Source organism: Onychostruthus taczanowskii, unplaced genomic scaffold (genome assembly GCF_017590055.1).
Source record: "Onychostruthus taczanowskii isolate IOZ18803 unplaced genomic scaffold, ASM1759005v1 scaffold28, whole genome shotgun sequence".
Taxonomy (NCBI): Eukaryota; Metazoa; Chordata; class Aves; order Passeriformes; family Passeridae; genus Onychostruthus; species Onychostruthus taczanowskii.
In genome coordinates, this window is record NW_024500128.1 from 7,225,294 (window position 1) to 7,247,231 (window position 21,938).

Genomic DNA, 21,938 nt, shown 5'->3' on the forward strand with positions numbered 1-21,938 from the left:
GAACCATGCACTACACACCTGTGTTTTGACTTGTTATTAAACAGTTTCTACAAGGATATACTAAGAAAAAGCAACAGTTTTCTTAGGGTTCTAATTTCTCTTCCATCATCAACTGTTATACTTGATATGCTATTCAATTCTATACGCAAATTGCTCAGAGAAACATGCAACAACCTTGTCTGACTAATTTTCACCATGTTCTTTCCTTTTCTAAAAACTGTACCTTTCTTACCTCAATCTGCTTTTCAACGCTTGCTTTGTATTTACCCACGATCACAACCTTATTTTTGCTTCTGCCAGTAGCTTTCCTCTGCCTCCAACTCTTTGGTAATGCTTCCTATCTCATTGTTATTTCTCACTCACTTTTCTCAATAACCATATTTTTGCTCTTCCATACTTGTATCTTGGTAAATTGTGCAAGCTGGGAGATTTAATGATCTTATGGAAGTGTGGCCTCTGTGATGCATCACTTCAGCTGTGTTCTGGTTAAAGCTCGCAGAACATCTCCCTCAATGTCCAACCAGCTGCCAGAATCTCTCAATTCACTATTTCAACCTTGTGAAACCTTTCACATTTATCCTTGTCTAAATACAGATCAGCAGTGACAAGTCTACACCTTTTAGCATAACAGCATAGGTAACAGCATGTGAGCAGCTTTTTTAATCTAGTCTGCTAACATCAGCTGCTTCCTACAGCATGGAAAACAAACCAACCTGAATAACATCAGTAAGAAGCAACAAATGGCTGCTGACAGCTGGATACCATCAGGTTCTAATGTCATAACTGCACAGCTTACAGGTATGCTAACACAAGGACAAAAAGAAAAATAGTAAAAAAAAACTTTGGTAAGAGTGAGAGGGAGAACACACATGTCAAACAGATGACACTTCTTCGATGTAAGAAGTAAGGCCTATTACATACAAGACACTTGTGACACTCTTTTAAAAACATAAGTTTTTGTAGCACGTCTTAAATATTAGTCAAATTAGATCCATCTGCCAAACTAAAAAAGGTAACGTTTCATGGACAAGGTCTACCCATTTTATGTACATCTAGTAAAGAACCTAAACTGAGAGCAGCTTACTGTAGTAAAACTGAGAAGAAAACATCATAGTTAAAAATGACTTATTTATCATTGCTACCTATACAGCAAATAACATAACTGATGCTTTTAAGACTTACATTTCTATTTCTCCTCTGACAAACTTGTGAAACTTAAAAGGTTTTCTTTGGGTTTAAAACTTTGCAGTATAGCAGTTTAACAAAAGCAAGTGAAAAATAAATCCCTATTTATCACTCATTCAGAATATTCAAGAGCTTTGCCCTGTACTTGAAGTCAAACAGGTTTTACTTTGGTGGTAGTGTAACAGAATCTTTGCAGACATTTTTAAGTTAGAGAGTATATGATAACTCCAGAATTAAGAACAAAATCAAATGTACCTTCTTGACTATGATTAAGGAAAGCAACCAAAAACCTGACATAGCACACTGCTACTCTCTCATGTACCATTTTCTTTTTCTCAGTTTTAATTAGGTTAATGAAGTTAAAGAATACAGAGAGTCTGCCGTTGAGAGCATACTCATAACTGTATAGATGCTGCTATAAACACATCACTTCAGTCAATGTCAGTAATGCCACCATGATAACTTTATTACACTCTCAAATTTATCATATCCTCATCCTTAAGGAGGCACAATTTAGCCATTTGCATTCAAATATGCATATAAACATCCAAAAGAGTTACCATAACAGCTTTTATTAAAAAACGTAATGTACATGTTTTGCCCCAGCACAGCTATATTCTCCTTAAAAAGTATTGTATGTATCAAACATTTAAGGTTTATCCCATCACTGCCAATTGTCTTTGAAGAGCTGTCAAGTACCTCCAACTTTAATGAATGTCAGTACAGTCTCAAGAAAAAAAGCTGAGAGATTTTTAAATGAAGAAGCTTACTACATTCTGACATGAAGCTAACATGCCATTAACAAGTAACCCTTGTGTTAACTGCATTCTCTCAGGAATTATATAAGTTCCAAATCCCATGTGAGAATTCATACCTGCATCAAACACAAGATTCATTATTCAGGTAAATAGAGAGCATTTGGAAAGGTCTGTCAACATTGATACTTTTAACAGCTCTTTAAAGAGGTAACGGTGCAGATTACATACAAGCTCTTTGCCTCAGAGTAACACACATTTGAAATTAAAACAAAACATGGAAGACCAATATCTTTACATTTTATTCTTCAGAAAAAGAAGAATCTTAAAGAAAGCATTTAGTAGTCCACTTGTGCTTAAAATATTCAATGCATGAGAAAGCCAAAAGAAAAAAAATACACATTTTTGTACACCATGATCAAAAAGATAACATTATAAATTTTCAGAAATTGCACTGTATTTAGAACACTCTCTAGGATCTGCTCCACTTCTACATATGGCTACTGAGGCTGCCTGATACAGTTCCTTTTCCACTTTAATTGCCAACCTGTGGAGGCCCTTCAGGGATCAGTGATGTGAAGAAGGTTGTGATAAAGGACCAAGCAGAAGCCATGAATCCAGGCTGCTGCTCTGTATTGCCATCTTCACCTGCATCTTCTCCGTTGTCTTCATCAATCCCATCATCCATAAGTCGCTCCTTTAAAAACAGAAATTGAAGCAATTCAACTGCTTCTTTTCAGAATTCTGACACAAGGTAACCAGCAGTATCTTCCTACATTAAGTGACTTCACTCAGAACAACTTCCTGAAGTAACTAGCATGAAGAAAGTCTGTGACTGCAGTAGAGACAATGAGTAATTGTCAGACTGGAGAAATAAAGAATTTAAGCAGCAGGCACAACCTGAAGACAATGCTGAAAGCCTTCTGGTTAAACCAACTCCATTCCACAAAAGCTGGCTTTCTGTGCAGGCACCACAGCATACTTTACAATATAATACATAGGAGTCTCAAAAGACATGTCTGCCCTTACTCACCATCTCTTCAAGATCAGGATTATTTGCATGTTGGCCATCACGGTTCACTTCTGCATTATTGGCTGCCTGTTGTTGGCCTCCCTCTTGCCTAAAGGGAAACCATCCAGCTTGGTGTCTATGTAAGAAAGCGGAACAGTTGAAAACCTCTCTTTTGAAAGGAACAAAAAGATTTTTCTTCTACAGCTAACTACTGCAGCAAATTCTGTAAGTATTTTCAAATGAATGAGGTTACATCTATTTTTCTGTATTTCATCCTTCTAGACTGAATGGCTATTCTTCAATGTCTGCATCAAGGTCTTGCTGTTCACAGCACTCAGTTCCAGAAAACAAATAATGTACCACAATTAGGTGATTAAATATGTAGAATATGGGTCTCCTCCCCATTTTTAAGTACTGAAGTTAAGCAAGTTTTCAAAGTCATCCTTCATTTTCTTAGTTTAAATTTAATTTGCTGTGGAAAAGAGCAATTTAAACTTCAGCTAATGCTTGAACCACATCACCACTGTAAATAAAACAAGCCTCTCCTACGTTTCTAAGTATCAATATTCTGATTTCAATTACTTTAGGTGTATGAAAGAACAGTCCTAGTTAGGACTGAGACTACAATGTAAAGAAACTCTCAGTGAATGACATCAGTCCAAAATACCAAGTATTACTTCTGTTTTCCACTTCTATTTACATCATTAAGGTATCGTCATATGCAAAAGGAAGCGATGACAACAGTACTGGTATTTCTCAAATAAACACAGAACGTGCTTGGGTCTTTATGACATGTAGTTAAAAAATTTTTATATCTCTGTAATTCTACCAGATCTGGTACCCCACTATTATAGTACCACTACCTTAATTCTGCCTAAGAAAACTTACTGCACACACTCCATACGTTATTTTGGAAATATATATGAGCTTTGCTCTGCAATTTCATAACCAAGCAGTAAGTTTATGCAAGTATATGCTTGAACTATGAGCTTCCTCCCCTCACACCACTGCTTTCTAAATTTTCATTCCAAAATGCTACATTTCAACAATATGATCAATTAATATCACCAATATGTAAGAACATTGTGTTTCAGATGTAAGAGGTATCCAACTCAGTGTAAAAACATTTTGAGAATTACTTTCTTCACATCCATTTCTCTACTTCTTTAAATTCATTTTTTTAACGGACACATCCTACTGCAAAGGAGCAGTGTGTAAATTTTTGCACGTGGATAATTTTGTATTTTAAATGGAATAAACATCAGCACCATACTCCACATCTCAGATCTGCAGCTAAACTCAGCTGTTGTACTCACAAATAAACCAGCAGCATGGCTCCCATTACCATGACAAACCGACTGAAAGAAGAATAGAAGTATACAATGCTCAGAAGAATTGCTGCTCTAGAGAACGTGTACATCCAGTCCAGCCAGTCCCGGTTGAAGTCCTCTTCATTCACTACTGGGCCACCCTGTGCATTCATCTGAACATTTTGGTTTACAGGCCTGTTTTCCTGGGCTACATTTGGCACTGCTGCAGGCTCATTTGCAGGAGCGTGTTCTGAATTTGGAGCCTGGGCAACTGCAGATCTCGCTGGCTCAGTGCTGGAAGTCACTTGGGCTGAAACAGCAGCTTGGCTAAAAATTTAAACATAAACCTGGTTTGTCAAAAAACATGTACCATAATTACTAAGCTTGTCTTCTTTGCTACAGTACCAGATGTAATACATGTCAAAACAAACTGCATCTTTCCCTTAGAGTATTATTTACTAAGACATTAATTTAATTCTAGTCCAAGACTAGATTTCATAATTTGCTGGACAAAACTAAGTCCAGTATCAAACAGAGTATAAAACAGAGCTAGACAAAATAAACACTGACATTTTGATGGTGAAAAAAGCACTTAATATATTCTTCTCACTAGTGTAGCTCAGTACTAAGATAATGCAGACTTACTATTGCATGTAGTACTGACGTACATACATCTGTTGCCACCATATCATCTGTAAGGGACTGAATGCAGGATACATAGAAAATCCAGCAGGAGCACCTTGGCCTGGAAACTGGTTGCCTATGTTGCTAGAAAACAATTTAAAGGAAAACATTCAGCTCTGAATTGTGACATTTAAAAAGTGTGCTAGTATTAAAAAACAATTAAAGTAGCATTTCTCCTCTCATTTGTTCCCCTAAAATAACACACTGAAATAACATATAGTGAGATGATCCAACCCATTCCAAAAAAGCACGACATTTTCAAAAAATAAATGAATAAGCAAAGTTATTTTCATAGAAAGATGATTTGGTTTTTTACTTAGTATGTCACTAGTTGCATCTCTAGGACAAAACAATGCTGGAAATTTTTCAAGACTGTGCTAACTGCAGAAATTCTTTCATACCATTCCTTTCAATTTCAGAGGTCATCCTAAAAGGTCTACAGGAGGTCTAAAGGGAAAACTTACTATCTTCTATAGCTTTCTTTTAGAAGCAATACCTGAAATATCACTGTAATCAGAGACCTGAAGAAATAACACAAGCAAAGATAACAAACTACTCTTTCAGACACAGCTTCTGAAGACTGCAACTAAGAACATTGTAAAGGATTACTTCCCCCCCTTCAATATTTTGAGCATATGTGATTCTGATTCACATGCAAGAGAGAAAACTCCTGTACATAAGTTTTATGTTTGGTTTTGTCTGCTATTAGACTTCTTATCCTCTCTTACCTCCTAGAGCATATAGCATGTTTTGGCAAGATTTCCAACTCTTTCCCAAAAGATTTTGATGTAGTGAACTGTAGTAAACCAGGACATCTTTCAGGACAGCATGAGAGTATAAAGCATGAAGAAAAGTTTATTCAGACTGCAGGTAGCAAAAGCTGAGACTGCTGTAATTGTACTGCAGACTACACCTGTTCCCTAAGTAAGGCACTCCCTGCAAAGATATCACCAAGAGATTTCATTAGTCTACCAGGCATTCAGATATACACGACATGCCCAGAAAGAAAGATGGGAGGAAGACAATAAAATCTTTTTTCCATGTTACACATGAATAAGTATTGCACTGTAATTCTGGACAAGAACCTGCCATGCAACTCCATGACCTCTGCTAAAACTGTTGTGTTTGCATTTAGCCATAACCTGTTTTGGCAACAGTTTAGGGAAAAAAAAAAAAAAAGGTAAAAGTACTTTCCTGATACCAAACGCAAACTGAGACAGTCACAGGCATTATTCAAGGTTTATTTCAAATATTGAAAGGGTTAACTAGTAGCCCTGCTCATGCTATTTATGCATAATTAATGTGTTGAAACAGCAATGCCATGGAGCTACTGTTGAAAAACAATCATGATTTGCAGTTGCAAGCTAAAAGAATGTGTTTTTCTATCCCTGGAACTGACATACACTTGGAGATAGAAGACTCCTCCAAAATTCCCAAAACATTTGACCTCAAAATGTAAAGATGATTCAAATAATCTACATGAGTGTCATTAAGTACTGTGCTGATACAAATCACTTAACAGTGTCTCAATTTCAAGCAGGTACAGTATCAGATGGGGTTTTCAACAGGCAGGACCACTCACTTCCACCTCAGTCACCAAAAAGCAGTACTACTCAACTTGCCTGGGTGAGTTCTGAAGGAATTTGCCACTTCCTTTTCTCACATACAGATTTTAGGGTTCTTCCTTGTAACTGCTATGTTGACCTCAAAAAAAGTTGAGAGGCCTTAGGCTAACAGCTTGCTCTCACAGATACATCTTTTAGAAATATTACTGGATTTGAGCCTCGCCTTTCTTTCAAACTCTTTTGAAAGCTGCTTGCTTGATGTCTTAAAGCTTAATAGTAGATTAAGTAGCCAGTCAAGACAAACCCCAGAAGTCCAGTTATGTCATGCTCTTTTCTTTCACATGATTTCTTTCACATTCAAGTATTGTGGTGGTTTCTAATTTTTTTTCCCCAATAGCTTTTCTAGAAGACATGACTTTTTGAGAAGAAAGACTTAATTTTTCAAGACTTGGCTCCATTAATTGCACAAAAGTAGACTGGCTTACAACTGGCTTCTGGCTTAGAATGCTAACTAGTACAGCAGTATTTTCTTTGCTCTTCAAAAATCAAATGGAGGCAGATGTTGTCAATTATACAGCTATTACAGATGCCACAATATTAAGTTAGCTTATGAAATTCAGAAACAACTCTTTACACTGTAGCAATGTACTTCAGTGAGAAGAACCTCCACAAAGGAAGAGGACCTCCTCAGCAAAGCAAGGCAGCTTGCTGTTCAAGGAAAAGGTAAAGTACCACAATACTTTCTCCTCATCTTTTTCCAAGAGAGGGAGAAAGAGGCAGGAAGCAGAGTATCTCAAAAGAACAGCAACAACAGTGTAAGAACAGAGAAGCAAACAGGATCTGTACAGGCATTCCAAGACTGGAGAACAAAGCAGAGCAGACAATAGAAGAACAATTGGATAAGCCAGAAAACAGTTGAAATGGTAGAGGTAGCTTCAGAATATTCCAAAAAGACACATAGTGCTCCTCATGATGGCTAAAAAGCACAAAACTACTTCTTTTGGTCTATGGAAGACACCCAAGGAACTAACCAGCACTGAATTTGAAGCTAAGGTTATCACAAAGATAATGTTCACCACTAGTGAAAAAAACAAGAATTTTTATTCAGACTTAAAAGCTTGGGATATCAACTTCAGGTGGCATTTCAGTATCCTCCGCTACGACACCTGCTACTCAGAAGAGAATACGGAGCAAAGGTGACTGATGCAGCAATGTACTTATGTGCCAGGATATACTGCATGCTGTCAGCATGTCATTTTGTTGTTTGCTTTCAAACATTACTGTGTGCACAATACAAAAGCATTTCACTAGATGGGCCACCCACACTTGACAAATTATTTCACTGCCTTGATGTCTCTTGTCTGTTTACTGCTTCCAAGCGCTCTCCAGTCTGAAATGTGAACCCTGTCAGGGCTGAGCCCATGTGCTCTGTTGGTACCTGTGCAGCACAGACCCTGACCCCCAACAAAGTCCACAGGAGCAGACAATGCTCTGCTTGCTCCCCACAACTAAAGAATCACTTGGTGCACACATGAACTACTTCCCCAGTCCAACCTCCAGTTGGATTTCTAAAAAACAGCGTTGGCAAAAGCTTAAAAGTAACAGAAGGTTTCAAATTTTTTCCCTGTAATACTTCAACAATCTGAACTAAACGCTGTTTTCCCAAAGTATGTTCAACTCTCACACTGCAGCTTTAAGCCAGGAGCTGAAAAAACACCAAAACTGGAATTTAATCATCTAATATCCACACTACTTATTTGTACAAGTCAATCAAGTATTGCAAAATACCCAAGCAAACTGCCCTTACATAAATTCAAACACCTGAAGATCTTTCCCTATCAGTAGTGCCTATATTTCATTAGGCAGCTAGAATAAAAATTGTTTAGTCATGAAAATAAAAGAAAAATCAACAAAGTAACACCAATTTCAGCTATGAATCTTCATTTTTCTAGCAAGTCTTGATCTGCACATAAATTACATTAAAGCTAGATCCCATTGCCTCAAATGATGTTTAAGTGACAGCTAAAAAAACAGAGGGCATTTCTTACTGCTGGAATATGCAGCAGTGCCTAAAAGCAAAATCAGATGCATCTGAAAAGACTACTGAAGCATTAAAAAGGGTTCTTGAAGAAGCAAGCAGACTCCAGCAGGCACCGGGCACAGATTATTTCAAGTTGAGCAGAGCCAATACCCAACAGTCTACAAAGATCTACTTCAAGTTCTGACAGCATTCCATTAAAATACTTTCCAAAAAAAAAAAAGAAAAAAAGGCCTAGGATTACTGAGGTTTATTTTGGCATTTCTGTTCAGATTAGGAATGCACTCCTGGAAACCTCCAGTCACTTGCTCTTACTACAATTCTGTTTGCAACACAGAATGCTCTTGGAACACCATCTGGATTCCTTCTAGATTACACAAAATTGAAATATGTGGTTTGGGTGCATTGCCAATGCACCACAAGCAAGACCCAATTCCAGGTAACCAAGCTAGAAATAGTCCAAGTAGGACTGAAACCCCTGAAATATGTACAGTCATGGCAAGTTCTCAGCACTTCTTTCAGTCTACAAATCCACTCCTCTCAATCCACATTACATGCTAGACACAGCAAGTCACAGATTTAGTATTTTTAATGTAAGCTATTCCTTCTTTCCAAGACAGCAATGTCTCCCAAACTGACACAAGTTAATTCAGCCCAAAGACTAAGTAATGGTTCTGCTGTCTTTCTGAAGTCCACAGCCTATTCAGTTCACCACACTTGACAAAAACTCACTCAGAATATGTCTATGTGAAAAGCTAATTGGAAAAATGTTAAAACTTCTTACAGATTAATCATTCACACAACACTTTATAATAACACAATAAATTGCTTCTGGAATTAATTTACATTACACCAAAAGCAGTCTTGACAGTCAACCTGGTGTCACCTAGCTAGAAGGGCAAGTATAACCACGTCATACTGAAGACACATTCAGTCAGAATAACATAAGTCTCCGCCCATTCTTGCCAGCAAATAGTACATTTCAGATAATTAAAAAAAAAAATTAACAAATTCAAGAAGAAAACTAGCAAGAAGAGGAAAGTCTAAGTTAACTCTAATGAGAGCATGTAAATTAAACTGAAATTCTACTATGTTTTAACAGCTCTTGGCATCTATTTTCTTCCCAGCAACAGAAGCAATGCTACTGTTAGCACATTCATGTTTTAGGCGTTTTTGTTTCAACATTCTCCAAAGTAGGTTTCTACAATCTATACAGTACTGGGAGAACACCTTGTCAGAAAGGAAACTTGAAAGTGCTCCCTGAAGAAATGACAGGTATCATCTCAGAACACACCATCCTCCTGTTTTCCCCTTGGAAAAAGCTACTTACTACTACTGCTATTAACAAAAACATGCTTAAGCAGCTGCTAAGGTCACATGTGTTAAAATTCCTAAAGCTGCTTTTTAAGCACAAAAAAAGGACAGAATTTTAACAGTTATGTAATAACAGACCTGATCTAGATTTGGTTACCTTTCACTAGTATGTATGAAAATCCTTAAACATTCTGTTGTAGATACACAAGTACTCAAAACACCTGCATATAATTTCTACGGTTGAATCAAGCATGGAAAAATTAAGAATTACATCTCTTATGTGTTAAAAAAAAAACTAGAACTATCATATTCTGCTAAGAATTTAGTGCTGATTGCTAAAATAAAGGACAGAAAAGACAACCAGAAGTAATTATTTCTATCAGTTACATTACTAACTACATCCATAAGACATATTAAAGCTGCACTTGTCCAAGAAAATTGAGGGCAGGAAGCATAAAGAAAAATATTAAAAAATCAGCCTGAAGAGGAGCACCAAGTGCACTTCCTCTCTGACTGACTCCTGGCTAAAAACACTAATTTTCACAGGGAAACTTTTCTAATGCAACTTATGCTTCAAGGCGAACTAGCCAAATGGTTTTCCAGACTGTGAAAGAAACTTAATTGCAACTAAACATTTAAAGCACTGTAAAGAGTATCAAAGAGTGAGGATTGCTTCAGTCTCACTTACCCTTGCATTAAATAAGGGAACTGGTGGCTTGGCATGGGATTGCTGTGTGCTTGTGGAAGATTACGATGCCTCACTCCATCTGCACTAGTGTTCAAAGACGTAGAAGCTTCTTGGTTTGTGGGTGAGGCAGCAGCTGATCCAGAACTTTCTAAATTCTTAAAAATAAATAAAATCAAGGTTGTGGATCTTTGGCACAGTTATAAGATTTACTACTGTGTCTTAAAAAACTACTTGCTTTAATGTTTTGTCACAAGTTTTAATAAGAGTGTAAACACTGGGTAAGTCTTCTGTGGTTTTATTCTTCTGTGGTTCTGGTAAGTGGTAGTAAAAACAGAAATTCAAAATTGCACTCAGGTGCAAGAGGGGAAAAAAAAAAAAGAACTTTTCAGAAAGACTCAACACTTGATAGTTTCCAGAGAAAACCACAAGTCACTGAGAATCATAGTTTCAAAAAGCTGAAGCAAACTAAAACTTAATTGAAAGAATATTTAGCAGGAACAACAATTCTAGTGGCTATTGTTAACAGAAGTAACTGCAACTTCAGGATATGACTGTCTTCAGAGACAGTGGCTTAAAACACCATTCCTCCAACCTAATCTTTAGTTACCCCTTCTACTCTTCACCCTCTTCACTGTGCCAACTGCCAAATCCAAATTGCTGCGCTCAACTGCTGGAAGGAGGCTATCAATGAGAATAGGGAAACAGCTAGGAACTACTCAGGCTCCAAGGAACACACCTGCAACTAATGTCAGACCTCTGATACCTGGCTTCTAAACTGTCACCATACCAAGATTACAATGGGGCCATAGAGATGCGTTATTTCAGCTGTAATAAATCCCCAAATCCTGTTGCTAAGAATTACTGTAGTGTTTACTTAGTAAAAAATCCTCTTTAACTTTGACAACTCAGGAAGTGAAGAGGTGCAATTACTTGACATACCACAAAGAACACAAGAAAAATTTACCACTAGACAGCAGGGGTGGGGAGGAATAAAAATAAAAAAGAAATAGAAGGACAAAGGCCTTTCAAGCTTTGGGTTTAGGCTGTTTCCTCCAAAGTATTATGAACTTAGCACTTTGCAAACTGCCTGCTTCAAGCAGTCATTAGTACAGTCATTCAAATACAACACTGATGACTGATGCACACAGCAATAAAACACTTGCCAAGCAGGCTGACTTTAAACAGAAATATAAATACAGCCTTTGAAAAGATGTTGCAGCCACAGTCCCCTCTCCACCATTGCTTAAACTGCTCGTATTTCTGACTGTCACACAGCAGCCTGACACTGGCCCTATCAACAGCAGAATGAAGACAGCTTCAAAGGGCATTTCCCGTATGCTGACAATCCACACACCTCAGATGAAACATAACTACGCTGGTATTGCATATATCCCCTTCTGACTAACCTTCAAGGGTTGGTTAGTGACATTGCCGATTCTGGAAAAAAAAAAGAACTACCAAGTTCTCAACAGAAATCATAACTGCTTTTAAAACACAATACAACCAAAGGGTGTGAGGAGGGGAAGGCTCAAAACACCATAAACAAACATGTTCTGTAAACAATTTAACTAATAAAAGTGTTATGAACGTTTCCTACTGTTGTCTGCCTTACAGACACTACAACTAGCCCCAAGTTCATACTGGCCAATTCCTGTCAAACAGGAAAAAAAAACCTGGCCAAGTTCCACCTTCATGACAACGGCAATATTTTGACTGGTCTCTCAAATTTTCACAAAACAAATCTCAACTTAGTTGTTCTAAAATTCTGAATACACGCTGCAATTTCTGCCTAAGATACAGGGATATGGAGAGAAAGGAAAGTGTACTTTTCAATACAGTGTTAAAAAGAAAAAGTAGCTTAGAAAAAGTAGTGCTTTATGATCTAATAAACATAACTATTACAATTTGAAAAAAGGTCATCTTTGTTTAAATAAAATTACATCCTTAAATAATCAAGGCTAATTGTACAAATTCGTATGGCACGCTCTACTTTCAACACACCATTTTACAGATATATATAAAAAGTTAAAAGATAAATTAACGGCAAGTTTACTCAGAGTAGAAGGAATTCATGTCCTGTGTATGAAAAACTCACTGAGCTACTGCTGGAGGTTGACGCTCCGTGACCTTCTCTACTGGTGCTGGGTTTTGGAGAACTTGGGGGTGTCCGAGATGTACATACCAGGTGAACCATATGATATTCATCTTGCTAAAAATTAAAGAAATCGAAGAGCTAAAGCAACAACATTGGAGAAACTTACAAGTAAAAAAAAAAAAAAAAGTCTTCAAAAATTCAAAATTGTAAGCACTAAAGAAACATACAAAAGAGACCATAAAGCAACACTTGAGTCCAGAATAAGAGAATCCTACTGTTTCACACAAATGTCTTAGAAGCTGTCCACAATAACATATGGAACATTGACTTTATCCCAGTTTTGCCTAAAACTGTAGTATAGCAGAACCAATGGAAGAACCCCCAGGAAAAGCATGAGGAAGTGTATTGCAAATGTCAACTATTATTTTGGAAAAATCTCAAACCTTTTACAGGGCTCAGTTTACCTAAAGTTAGGAATGCTTACATTTGCACTGAAGTCTATGAAGAGTATTACTGAATAGAGACATCAGGGTACATAAACAACGTAGGCAATGGAATTCCACAAGCAGACCAAGACAGGAACAACGTACCAGCCATTGCATTCACCACTGCATGTTAGGCTTGAGCTAAGCTTGGCTCAAGCCTGACATGCAACTGAAGGGCCCCTGCAGATCCATGCTCATGGAATGCTATTCGAAGTGCTAGGTGGGGCTTGAGTTTCCCTAATGTTTGAAAATGAGGAAGCAAATGCATGCTACCACTTGAAGCTATGTAGCAAGGCCATGCCAATTCTGCTGGAACATGCTCACCCCAAATCTGAAGGCCGTAACTTCAATCTGAAGCTATTTCACTGTACCAAATTAAAACACTCCCTTACATGGCCATAGCAACACAACAGCTATGGCTGCATATCTAAATTGCACACGGCAGCTTCCTCAGTAACTAAATTTTAAACAAGAGGAGCAACAAAAACACCCCTCTATCCTCTTCTGAAATCAGCATGGTGCAGGCAAGCTGCCATTTTTAATGAGACGACATTCAGAAAATCTGCATTTGGAGGGGTTTTTTTAACCTATATATAAATGTGCTATAACAGCCATTTACATGTTTATGGTTTTGATCTTTAGGAATAGAGAAAACTAGATAAATGCTTTTATACACCACTGTGCATTACTGCTAGCATAACCAATGTACACTCAGTCATTTAAACTCCTCCCCATGAACCGGCCTCTAACCCCAAGCACAGCCTCACTGCTACACTGAGTGTAATTTCTTACCAGTCAGCGAGAGCAAGGATCAGAAAGCACTGAACACAGGTAATCAGCACTTTGGCCACGTCAAAAGCCTTTAACCTAACTAATCACTTTCTTCCTAGGTAAGAATTTATGCCCCTGGGAAAGGCAAGCAAAGCTGGACATACCACTGGTTAGCCTGCAGCATACAGCTTTATTCAATGTGTAACATACTTCTATTCCTATGTAAGGTGCTGGACACCACTGTGCTAGAAGAGTGTCACAACTTCCAGCCTTGAGGCATTTTGTATCCGTGAAATGACACTGGTTAGTACCAAGGAGCAAGTATCACACAGCTAGACTCATCAATTTATTAAGTCCTCAGATAATATTAGGAATTTTTAGATAATCCAGTAGGAAGATTTTGGCAGAGAATGAGACTGAATTTAATCATATTTTTCCAAAAGCTCTCAAAAGCTTTAGCACAAAAACTCCTCTTCTTCCAACACAAATTTCTAACTTTGTGCTTAAGACTGGTGTGTTTCCAAATTCACTGAATTTCTTTAACTACACCCAAGGCCTGTAACTGCCATTATGACATTAAAGTATTATGCCAATACTTGGAAGTCAAGCACAGCCCCTGCATGGTGAAGGAAAACATTAGTTACAAAGTTTCTCCTCTAGCATATAAACAAAATTTGCAATCTTGTTTTCTCAAGCCCGTGTGTGGCAAGTAGGCCAAGTGAATTTAAGGAATTTGGATTTCATTTTGTACTTAGCAAGCAAAACCAAGCTTTGAGATAAGTTCTATAAGCATTTCCTTGAACATTTAAGCGGTACAGGGCATACACTGGTTTGCAATAGTCCAGCTTCCATTTTCTAGTAATCCTATACATAGTAAACTGCAAACACTTTCTTTGGTAAGAAGTTTAATCCCATTTAATAAAATCTATTTCAGAATAAAGGTTATTAAGTGTTAGTCTGCTGAAGCAATATTCAAGACTCCTCTGCATCTGTTTCTCCATCTTAATAATGAAGTTCTGGTGCCCACTTTCACTAAAGCACCATCCCCATTTGGAAACTTTCCTCCACAGAAATTTTAAAATGTGACCCACACACTCTTGTAGCCTGCAGATAATTTTTTACCTCAATACATTACAGAAAACTATCCTTACCAACAGCCAGGTACTATATTATGGAGTTCATATATTTCATAGGATTACAAACTGTACAAGGACCTAAGGCATTTCCCCAATAACAGGTATTGATTCATCCTGAGCTGTTTACAAAGAATTTAGACAATTCAACACAATGCATCATGCTTCCTGTCACCATCAAAATTTAAACAAAAGTTCTTTATAATCTACCCTAAATATTTTGTTCTACACATTTTTAAGAACTTCCCTAACTTAATGAAGTCCTTATTACTTGCTATCATCAATCCAAGTTATTTGAGCCAGTTTGAAAACCAAGTGCATGTATTTCAAGAGTTCCTGCATGAGATGTCACACATATTCAGAACTGGGATGTAAATGTTGACTGAAGAATCCAAAATTAGACTAATAGCATTATTTGTTCCAATAGGAACCAACAGAATTTTTTAAAAGTATGAAATTAAAAGAGCAAGAACCAATGAAGTTTCAAACATCACCGGGAATGGTTAACAGCTGTCAAATCAAAACCAAGAAAACAAACAGCCTTCTCAGGAAATTATTCAGGAACTGAGAATTCTTGGTTCTCCATAATTAATATATGACTGTTTATCTGCTCATACAAGTGCCATTTTTGACATAAATTCTGGATTTAAACCTCTCTGAGAATTTAAATGATGTCCCAAATGAACACAAATATGCTGTATAATTCCATTTATGTGACAGTGCTGTCAAGGCCAGGTTGGAGCTCTAAGCAATGGAAGGTGTAGTGGAAGGTGCCCCAGACCAAAGCAGGAGAGCTGTAACTTAGAAGATTATAAGGTCCCTTCCAACACCAATCATTCCATGATTCTATGATACAACATATCACTTGCTTGGGACTTAGCATAGCCTACTTGCTCTCCCGCCAACTGGAAACACCTCCTCAATCCACAAGTATCATAATCCCACACACAAGTCTTACTTGAAAATACATTTTCCAGAATATATCAACATTATATGGTTACATCTCTCAACACAACAATTACAATTTTAGGTTAAATAACACAAATCTAAATTCCTATTTCCAAAAAACAGGGTTTGATCAAATATTGTATGGTGTTGATATAAAGCTTACTTTTCTGAGAACATCTTTCAGCTGCAGATGATCAGGAAGCAGTCTGCCAGAATACACCAGTCTCTGATCCTTTGTAGACTAGGATGGGGACAAAGAAAGGAATTTAGCTTTTTTCCTGCTGCACAGGTATATAGCTGGAGATTAAAGGAATTTTCTCATCGGCAAATGTTAAGTCCAACAGACAGACTTAAAAACATTTCAGCAGCTTCACAAGTCCAACTCATGAATTAATTCTGAAAAAGAATTATGCTATTAAACACTCAGCAAGAGTGCCATAAAAATTAACAACACTTAAGGGTAAATGCTTGTCAAGAAAACTTTACAGTACATTCAAGAATTCCTGTCTTTCAGTGATTTGTTCTTTATCCTGCTCTTGGTCCCAATCACCTTCTGAAAATATAGATGGAGAAGTGGCTGGGGTAAAGAAAGTTAGCAGAACAATGGAATGCCAATTAAAATACACAGAAGAGCACAAATTTCAGTCTTTTTCAACAAGGACTTTCTGTTATTAGTCCTTGCCTCCGCCCTCAAACCCCTTGCAGAAAAAAACCAAACCAAAAAGACACAAAACCAAAACCAACATCATTACAAAAAACAAGAAGGAAAGCATTAAAAAGCAAGAATCAGCAAAAGCTTTTTTTTTGTGACAGCCATCCAACTTGGTTAAGTTTTTTTCCTATTCTTACAGTTTCACAGTTTAAAACAATCTAGTATTGTAAACAAAGATTTTATTTCTTTTTTTTTTAAACAAATCATATAGTGTTCATATTTTAGTAACTTTGGACTATTCCACACAATAGAAATAACAACAGAATTACTTTAAAGGAAACATTTTAGGTCCCTACCTACAGTAAGATGTCCAGTATGCTAAAACAAGGAGCTTACTAGGTCAAACAAAATAAAGAAAAACAAAACAAATGCTAAACAAAGAAATCTAGTCTAACACTAGTGGAACAAACATGCATTATCAGCATGAACTATTTGAAGAATTTCTCCATCATGCAAACACCAAGCCTTACACCTCTCCTCTTCATATCCCAGCCTTCTGCTGCCCACTCTGCAGTCTTGTTCACGCTAATACTAAGAAAAATAGCTGAGCCCCAGATCTCTGTGATTAGGAAAAGCTTTCACAGAAGTTTTGACTTTTTTTTTTCCTTGCAATAGCCTTCTACAGATCCCAAATAATTTAGCAGAAAATAGAAATGTTACAAAACCGTTTAGGATTTTTTTTTCCCTTGGAAAAAAATGGTCTCATCACTGGAACAAAACACAGATACTCAAAGCAAATAACATTAATAAGTACTCAGTAAATCTGAAGCTTTAATTTTTTTCCCAAAGCCATACTAGCCATTCATAATTAAACACATGTTTTTTCAAAAAATAACCTGCCACAATGTGCAGAACTGTTCATCATTTCTATTTAACAGTAATTTTCTCTACTGTTCTGCACTTTTTTGCATTTTTAATTAGTGGCCTCGGACAGTATTTTTGTCTCTCCCAACACAGGGAACTATTTGCAGCTCAAATTGATAAAATACTGCAATACAACAACAATGCTGTACTATTTTTATTTACATTTAAAACAACAAAAAATGCCTGACTCATGTCAGTAACTTCTTTTGAGGTATACCATTTCGTTGCTCCCTTCAAGCATAAACAGGCTACCAGCAGAGTGCAAGCTTGCATTCTGTTTTTGGGAAAGGACTGAAAAATCACAATTTAAGCACCAAGATTAAAGAAAACTTTAATTTCCTGTAAATTGGAGACTTGTTGCTTTAGACTGACCAGTGCAATCAGAAGAAAAATTTTAAGAATCCTTGTTTCTGGGTCCTGAGACAGATTATCTGGAGATTAATAAGAACAGATAAGCACTTAAAACAAGGAAAGCCCAACAGCAAAACCCCCTCAAACTCCAAATTTTTAACTCATCATCCACCACAGCAGTATAATGTTGTTTTGCCTGTCTCACTCTAATGGAGCTTTCTATATGGTCACTTTCAATTGTTCTCTTCAGTACCTCATGAACCAGCCCTCATGTACCTTCCACTCCCTCTAATTAAACTATCCTCTCAAACGAGATGCAAGTTACTTTTACATATGAGTACGTTACAGAGGTGAAACTGCTAAGATTAAAACAGCCTCTCAATGCATTTCAACTCCCTACAAAACCACAAAAGAAAAGGTTAAACATATGTTGAGTACTTTAATGGGGAAGACCAGGCCTTAAACTCCATGGTCCTCCCTCCATAAATTAAACAACTACCCAAGAACTAAAGGGTTATTACTTGCAATTCTCAGGTTGAAAGCCTGCAATTCTGAAATGGACTTTTTTTTAATGCAGATGGAAGAAGAGGTAATAGATGTGGAAACACAGTAGTTCACATATATGCCAAAGTAAACGGAAAAGGCATTCAACTCATCCTCTGCCAGAGGAAATTTCACTACCACACCTCCTGCTCCAAGGACAGGATGCTCACTGCTAGCTGAAACACTGAACTGTAATGGGAAAACATCTCAAACCACATAATTAGAGTAGCCCAATTTTCAGAAGAAAGCACATGGCATGAGAAAAAATTATTCTAGAACCTAGAATGAGATGGGAGACAGTTTGCAGATCAAAATCCAAAATCTATGTATTCAAAACTAAGAACCCCAGAGCTACTGGTTTGGAATTTTTTCCTGCATTTTTCATGCAAAACTTCTTTTGCAATGCTTAGTCCAAACTAGCTATGCCCAGCACATTACCAAACACCAAACCTAAGACAGTGTAGCAATGTTCTGTAGGAACACAGGCTCTGAGCTATACAGTTGCAGCTACTAGACAAGTATTATTTTAGTTCAATAAGCCTCTCTCCCATTCTTCCATAGCTAATAAAAATCCAGACAACCACATCTAGTTAGAACTGTAGGCAAATGGGAAATGAGAAATAGCAGTTTTAAATTATTCTTCATGGGTGTAATCAATGCAGCAGTTAATGCACTGAAGGTAGGCTCTGCCAGACTGAGACACCCAGGCTGATTTTACAAGAGCCTTGTGTTATTCTACGTAAGTATTTCATTTAGGGACACTAACTGCAGTACTCTAGCTGTGAGAACTGGAGCAAAAGTATTGACAAACGTGAATCTTAGTTAAGAATCACCAATAGAATTTAACACCCTTCTGAACCTATTTAGCTTATTCAAGTACTTACTTTGCAAAGTATATCAACTTTAATAACAACTAAACCAATCTAAATCTGCCTGTATTTGAAATTTGTATGTATTAAGGCAAGTAATTTACACAAATTAATCTGGAAAAATCCCAAACAACATTGCCTCAAGACCTAAATTTTCATTTGCCTATTCTAATCACCTCACTTTCTAAATACGCTTAAGAAATTGTAAATTTAATTAGGACACTTAAAGTTATCATAATTTACTGATGCACATAAAAGAACGAGGTTCAAGTCACACAGAAAACTTAAAATACTATGTACAGCAGTGACAGCAACTGAGTTCTATTTTACACCCTTCAAGAGCGCTCCAAGGCCTGTAGAGTCTCTGTGCTCTGCTGTATTCCCACCACCTTAAAATAGCATTGTAACAGAAATTATTTCCAGGACCTATCACATTGAGGGAACAGAGAAATCAAGCTTTTAACACTGATGTGGTTTAAAAGGAAAAAAAAGAAAAAAAAAAAAAAAGGAGCAAAAGGACTTACATTTTAAAAAGCAGTACCACACAAAATATATCAAGCCAAAAACATGTTTTTTGATTTTACTATACATAGAAGCCATCCTATTAAACACCTTTCTCCTCTCCCATGTTATTACTTTAATTTGAAAGGTCCTGTGAAATAAAAATACTGTGTTCAGTTATTACTTTAACTGCAAGCACAGCAAATCCAAATTAAATTGGAATTATTGAGACAGTTCTCATTAAAGAAACTCCTCCATTCTTTAACCCAGAACAAACCTGGGTATGCTGAACTAATCATGTAATACTGAGAGGTATGTTGAGGAATCTATTTTCAACAGAAGAAACATTTTTTTCAGGAAACTGAAATGTAACACTATACTGCTGTTTAAAGCCTACAGTGTAACATGAAAACCTCTTGTTCATTACGGTTCTTTCCTTTCAGGAGCTGAATTTAGCAGGATCATTCACAGGATGAGTAAGAAAACTAGTGTTTCAAAACACGTCACTGGAGGAAATTCTAGTGAGAAGGACAAAGTAGCAATCAGCTGGAGTGGTATTTTTGTTTTCCACAGCAGACCGGCTCTTTCAACAGAGAATTACCCACAGCAACAACTATATTCACAAACTTTCACAACTGTTTAACAGATGTCAATGTACCAGTGACACAGCCCAAGTTGTTGGCTGCTTTTCTTCTTCTTTCTCCAAGAGGCAGAAACCCTTTTTGAGACAAAGCAACCATTTTACTTTTCTATGTCAAAAAAAAAAATCAACAATGACAGTAATTCTTCTACTGAACTAGGTGAAAAATAATTTAAAATATAAATGCCACCACCTTCTGGTGTTTTCTAAAGCCTAGTTGTAGGCCCCACATGCTGCTGCAGTTCTCATACAGTTCTCTGGAACAAATTTTTAAACTGTTCTGCACGACTGCCGTTCTACACATATACAGTATTATCACCTATTGCCTATGCTTTTTTCATAGTCCCTTTTAACTGCCACATTTACAGTTTAAGAGGAAATCAGAAATAAACCGTATTCCCCTCAGAAACAAAAAAAGCGATAGGTATTAAGTTTCAAAATACAATCACAGCTGTCATACAAGTTGGTATAACACCTGACAGCAGAATTTTCAGCACACTCGCAAGAAAAATGGCTTTTCAAAGAGAAGATAATTTTGGAGGCTTTTCAACTACATCATTTCAAATAATTTTATGAACAAACATCCATCTGTTCCACACCTCAGTGAACTCCCTAGATCGTGTTAACCCTAAGTATATCACTTGTACTTTAGAAGAGACAGAACTCTTAGCCAGTGCTCTTAGATTTACAAAAATCAGTCTCAAATTCAGTTAACTGAGATACCTAAATCTCAGTTCCCAAAAATAAAGATAAGCGAAGCATTAGTAAGCATCTTTAGCGATATCGCCTTTCAGGATGCTACACTGCGATCTTCTCACACGACGTAAAAGAGCAGCTTCATATTTGTTACACGGCCAACTTCCCTGAAAGCAAAGGGCCGGCCATCGCCTTCACGCAGGTCACTCTTCGGCAGCAGGGCTCCTGTTTGTTTATTTAACAAGGCTTAAGGCTGTCCCCAAGTCGCCGCAGTGCCAGCCTTACCGACAAGGCGAGGGAAAAGGGCTGGCCAACAACTCACCGGCTTACTGGGGTACACCTTGGAGAGGTGGGACTTCAGCTTGCCCACAGTCCACTCCAGAAAGCAGCTGATGGTCTGGTCGGTGTATTTCTGGTTGGGGGCCTTGATGATCAGGGTCACCGGGTGCTCCACCACGCTCTGGTCCATGCTGCCCGCGGGGCCGGCCGGCCCTGCCCCGCTCTCCTCCTCCTCTCGGGGGACACGACCCTCGAACCTTCTGGGGGGCTCCGGGCGGGTTCAGCGGCCGGGGGCGAACTTCCCAGGGGAGCTGGGGGAGCCCATCCCCGTGCTGGCACTCCGGGAACCGCAGCCACAGGATATCACAACCTCGTCCAACACGCCCAAGGAAGAAGAAACAACGCGGCACCCGGAACGCACGGGCCCGGGCCGAGCCCCTCCGGCCGCTGCCGCCGCGTAAAATGGAGGCCGGAAGCGGCGCCGCCGCTGCCCCCGCCCC

The 21,938-nt window shown here is 37.8% G+C and overlaps 1 protein-coding gene across 3 annotated transcripts; it reads right to left on the reverse strand.

Moving 5' to 3' along the window:
- Nucleotides 1–1,633: 1,633 nt before the first annotated feature.
- Nucleotides 1,634–21,929, reverse strand: HERPUD2 (HERPUD family member 2). 3 transcript variants are annotated; one of them, XM_041407785.1, is made up of 8 exons: nt 21,482–21,928; nt 16,147–16,224; nt 12,647–12,760; nt 10,552–10,706; nt 4,908–5,030; nt 4,269–4,589; nt 2,974–3,061; nt 1,634–2,637 (listed from the first exon to the last, which is right to left on the reverse strand). In XM_041407785.1, the coding sequence occupies exons 1-8, from the start codon at nt 21,626–21,628 to the stop codon at nt 2,476–2,478; spliced, it is 1,188 nt and encodes a 395-aa protein (XP_041263719.1). In that variant the 5' UTR covers nt 21,629–21,928; the 3' UTR covers nt 1,634–2,475. The 3 variants fall into 3 exon arrangements, with proteins under 3 accessions (XP_041263719.1, XP_041263718.1, XP_041263721.1); XM_041407784.1 differs by having other exon boundaries at nt 2,974–3,088; nt 21,482–21,927; XM_041407787.1 differs by lacking the exon at nt 16,147–16,224 and having other exon boundaries at nt 2,974–3,088; nt 21,482–21,929.
- Between the last annotated feature and the right edge of the window lie 9 nt (nt 21,930–21,938).

Excerpts from the sequence above, each read along its gene's own strand:
- HERPUD2 (XM_041407784.1), bottom strand. The coding sequence starts at position 21,628 with ATGGACCAGAGCGTGGTGGAGCACCCGGTGACCCTGATCATCAAGGCC. Across the intron at positions 16,225-21,481 it reads AGGTGTACCCCAGTAAGCCG|TCTACAAAGGATCAGAGACT; the intron begins GTGAGTTGTTGG and ends TCCCCATCCTAG. Across the intron at positions 4,590-4,907 it reads CGTCAGTACTACATGCAATA|CCAAGCTGCTGTTTCAGCCC; the intron begins GTAAGTCTGCAT and ends TTAAATTTTTAG.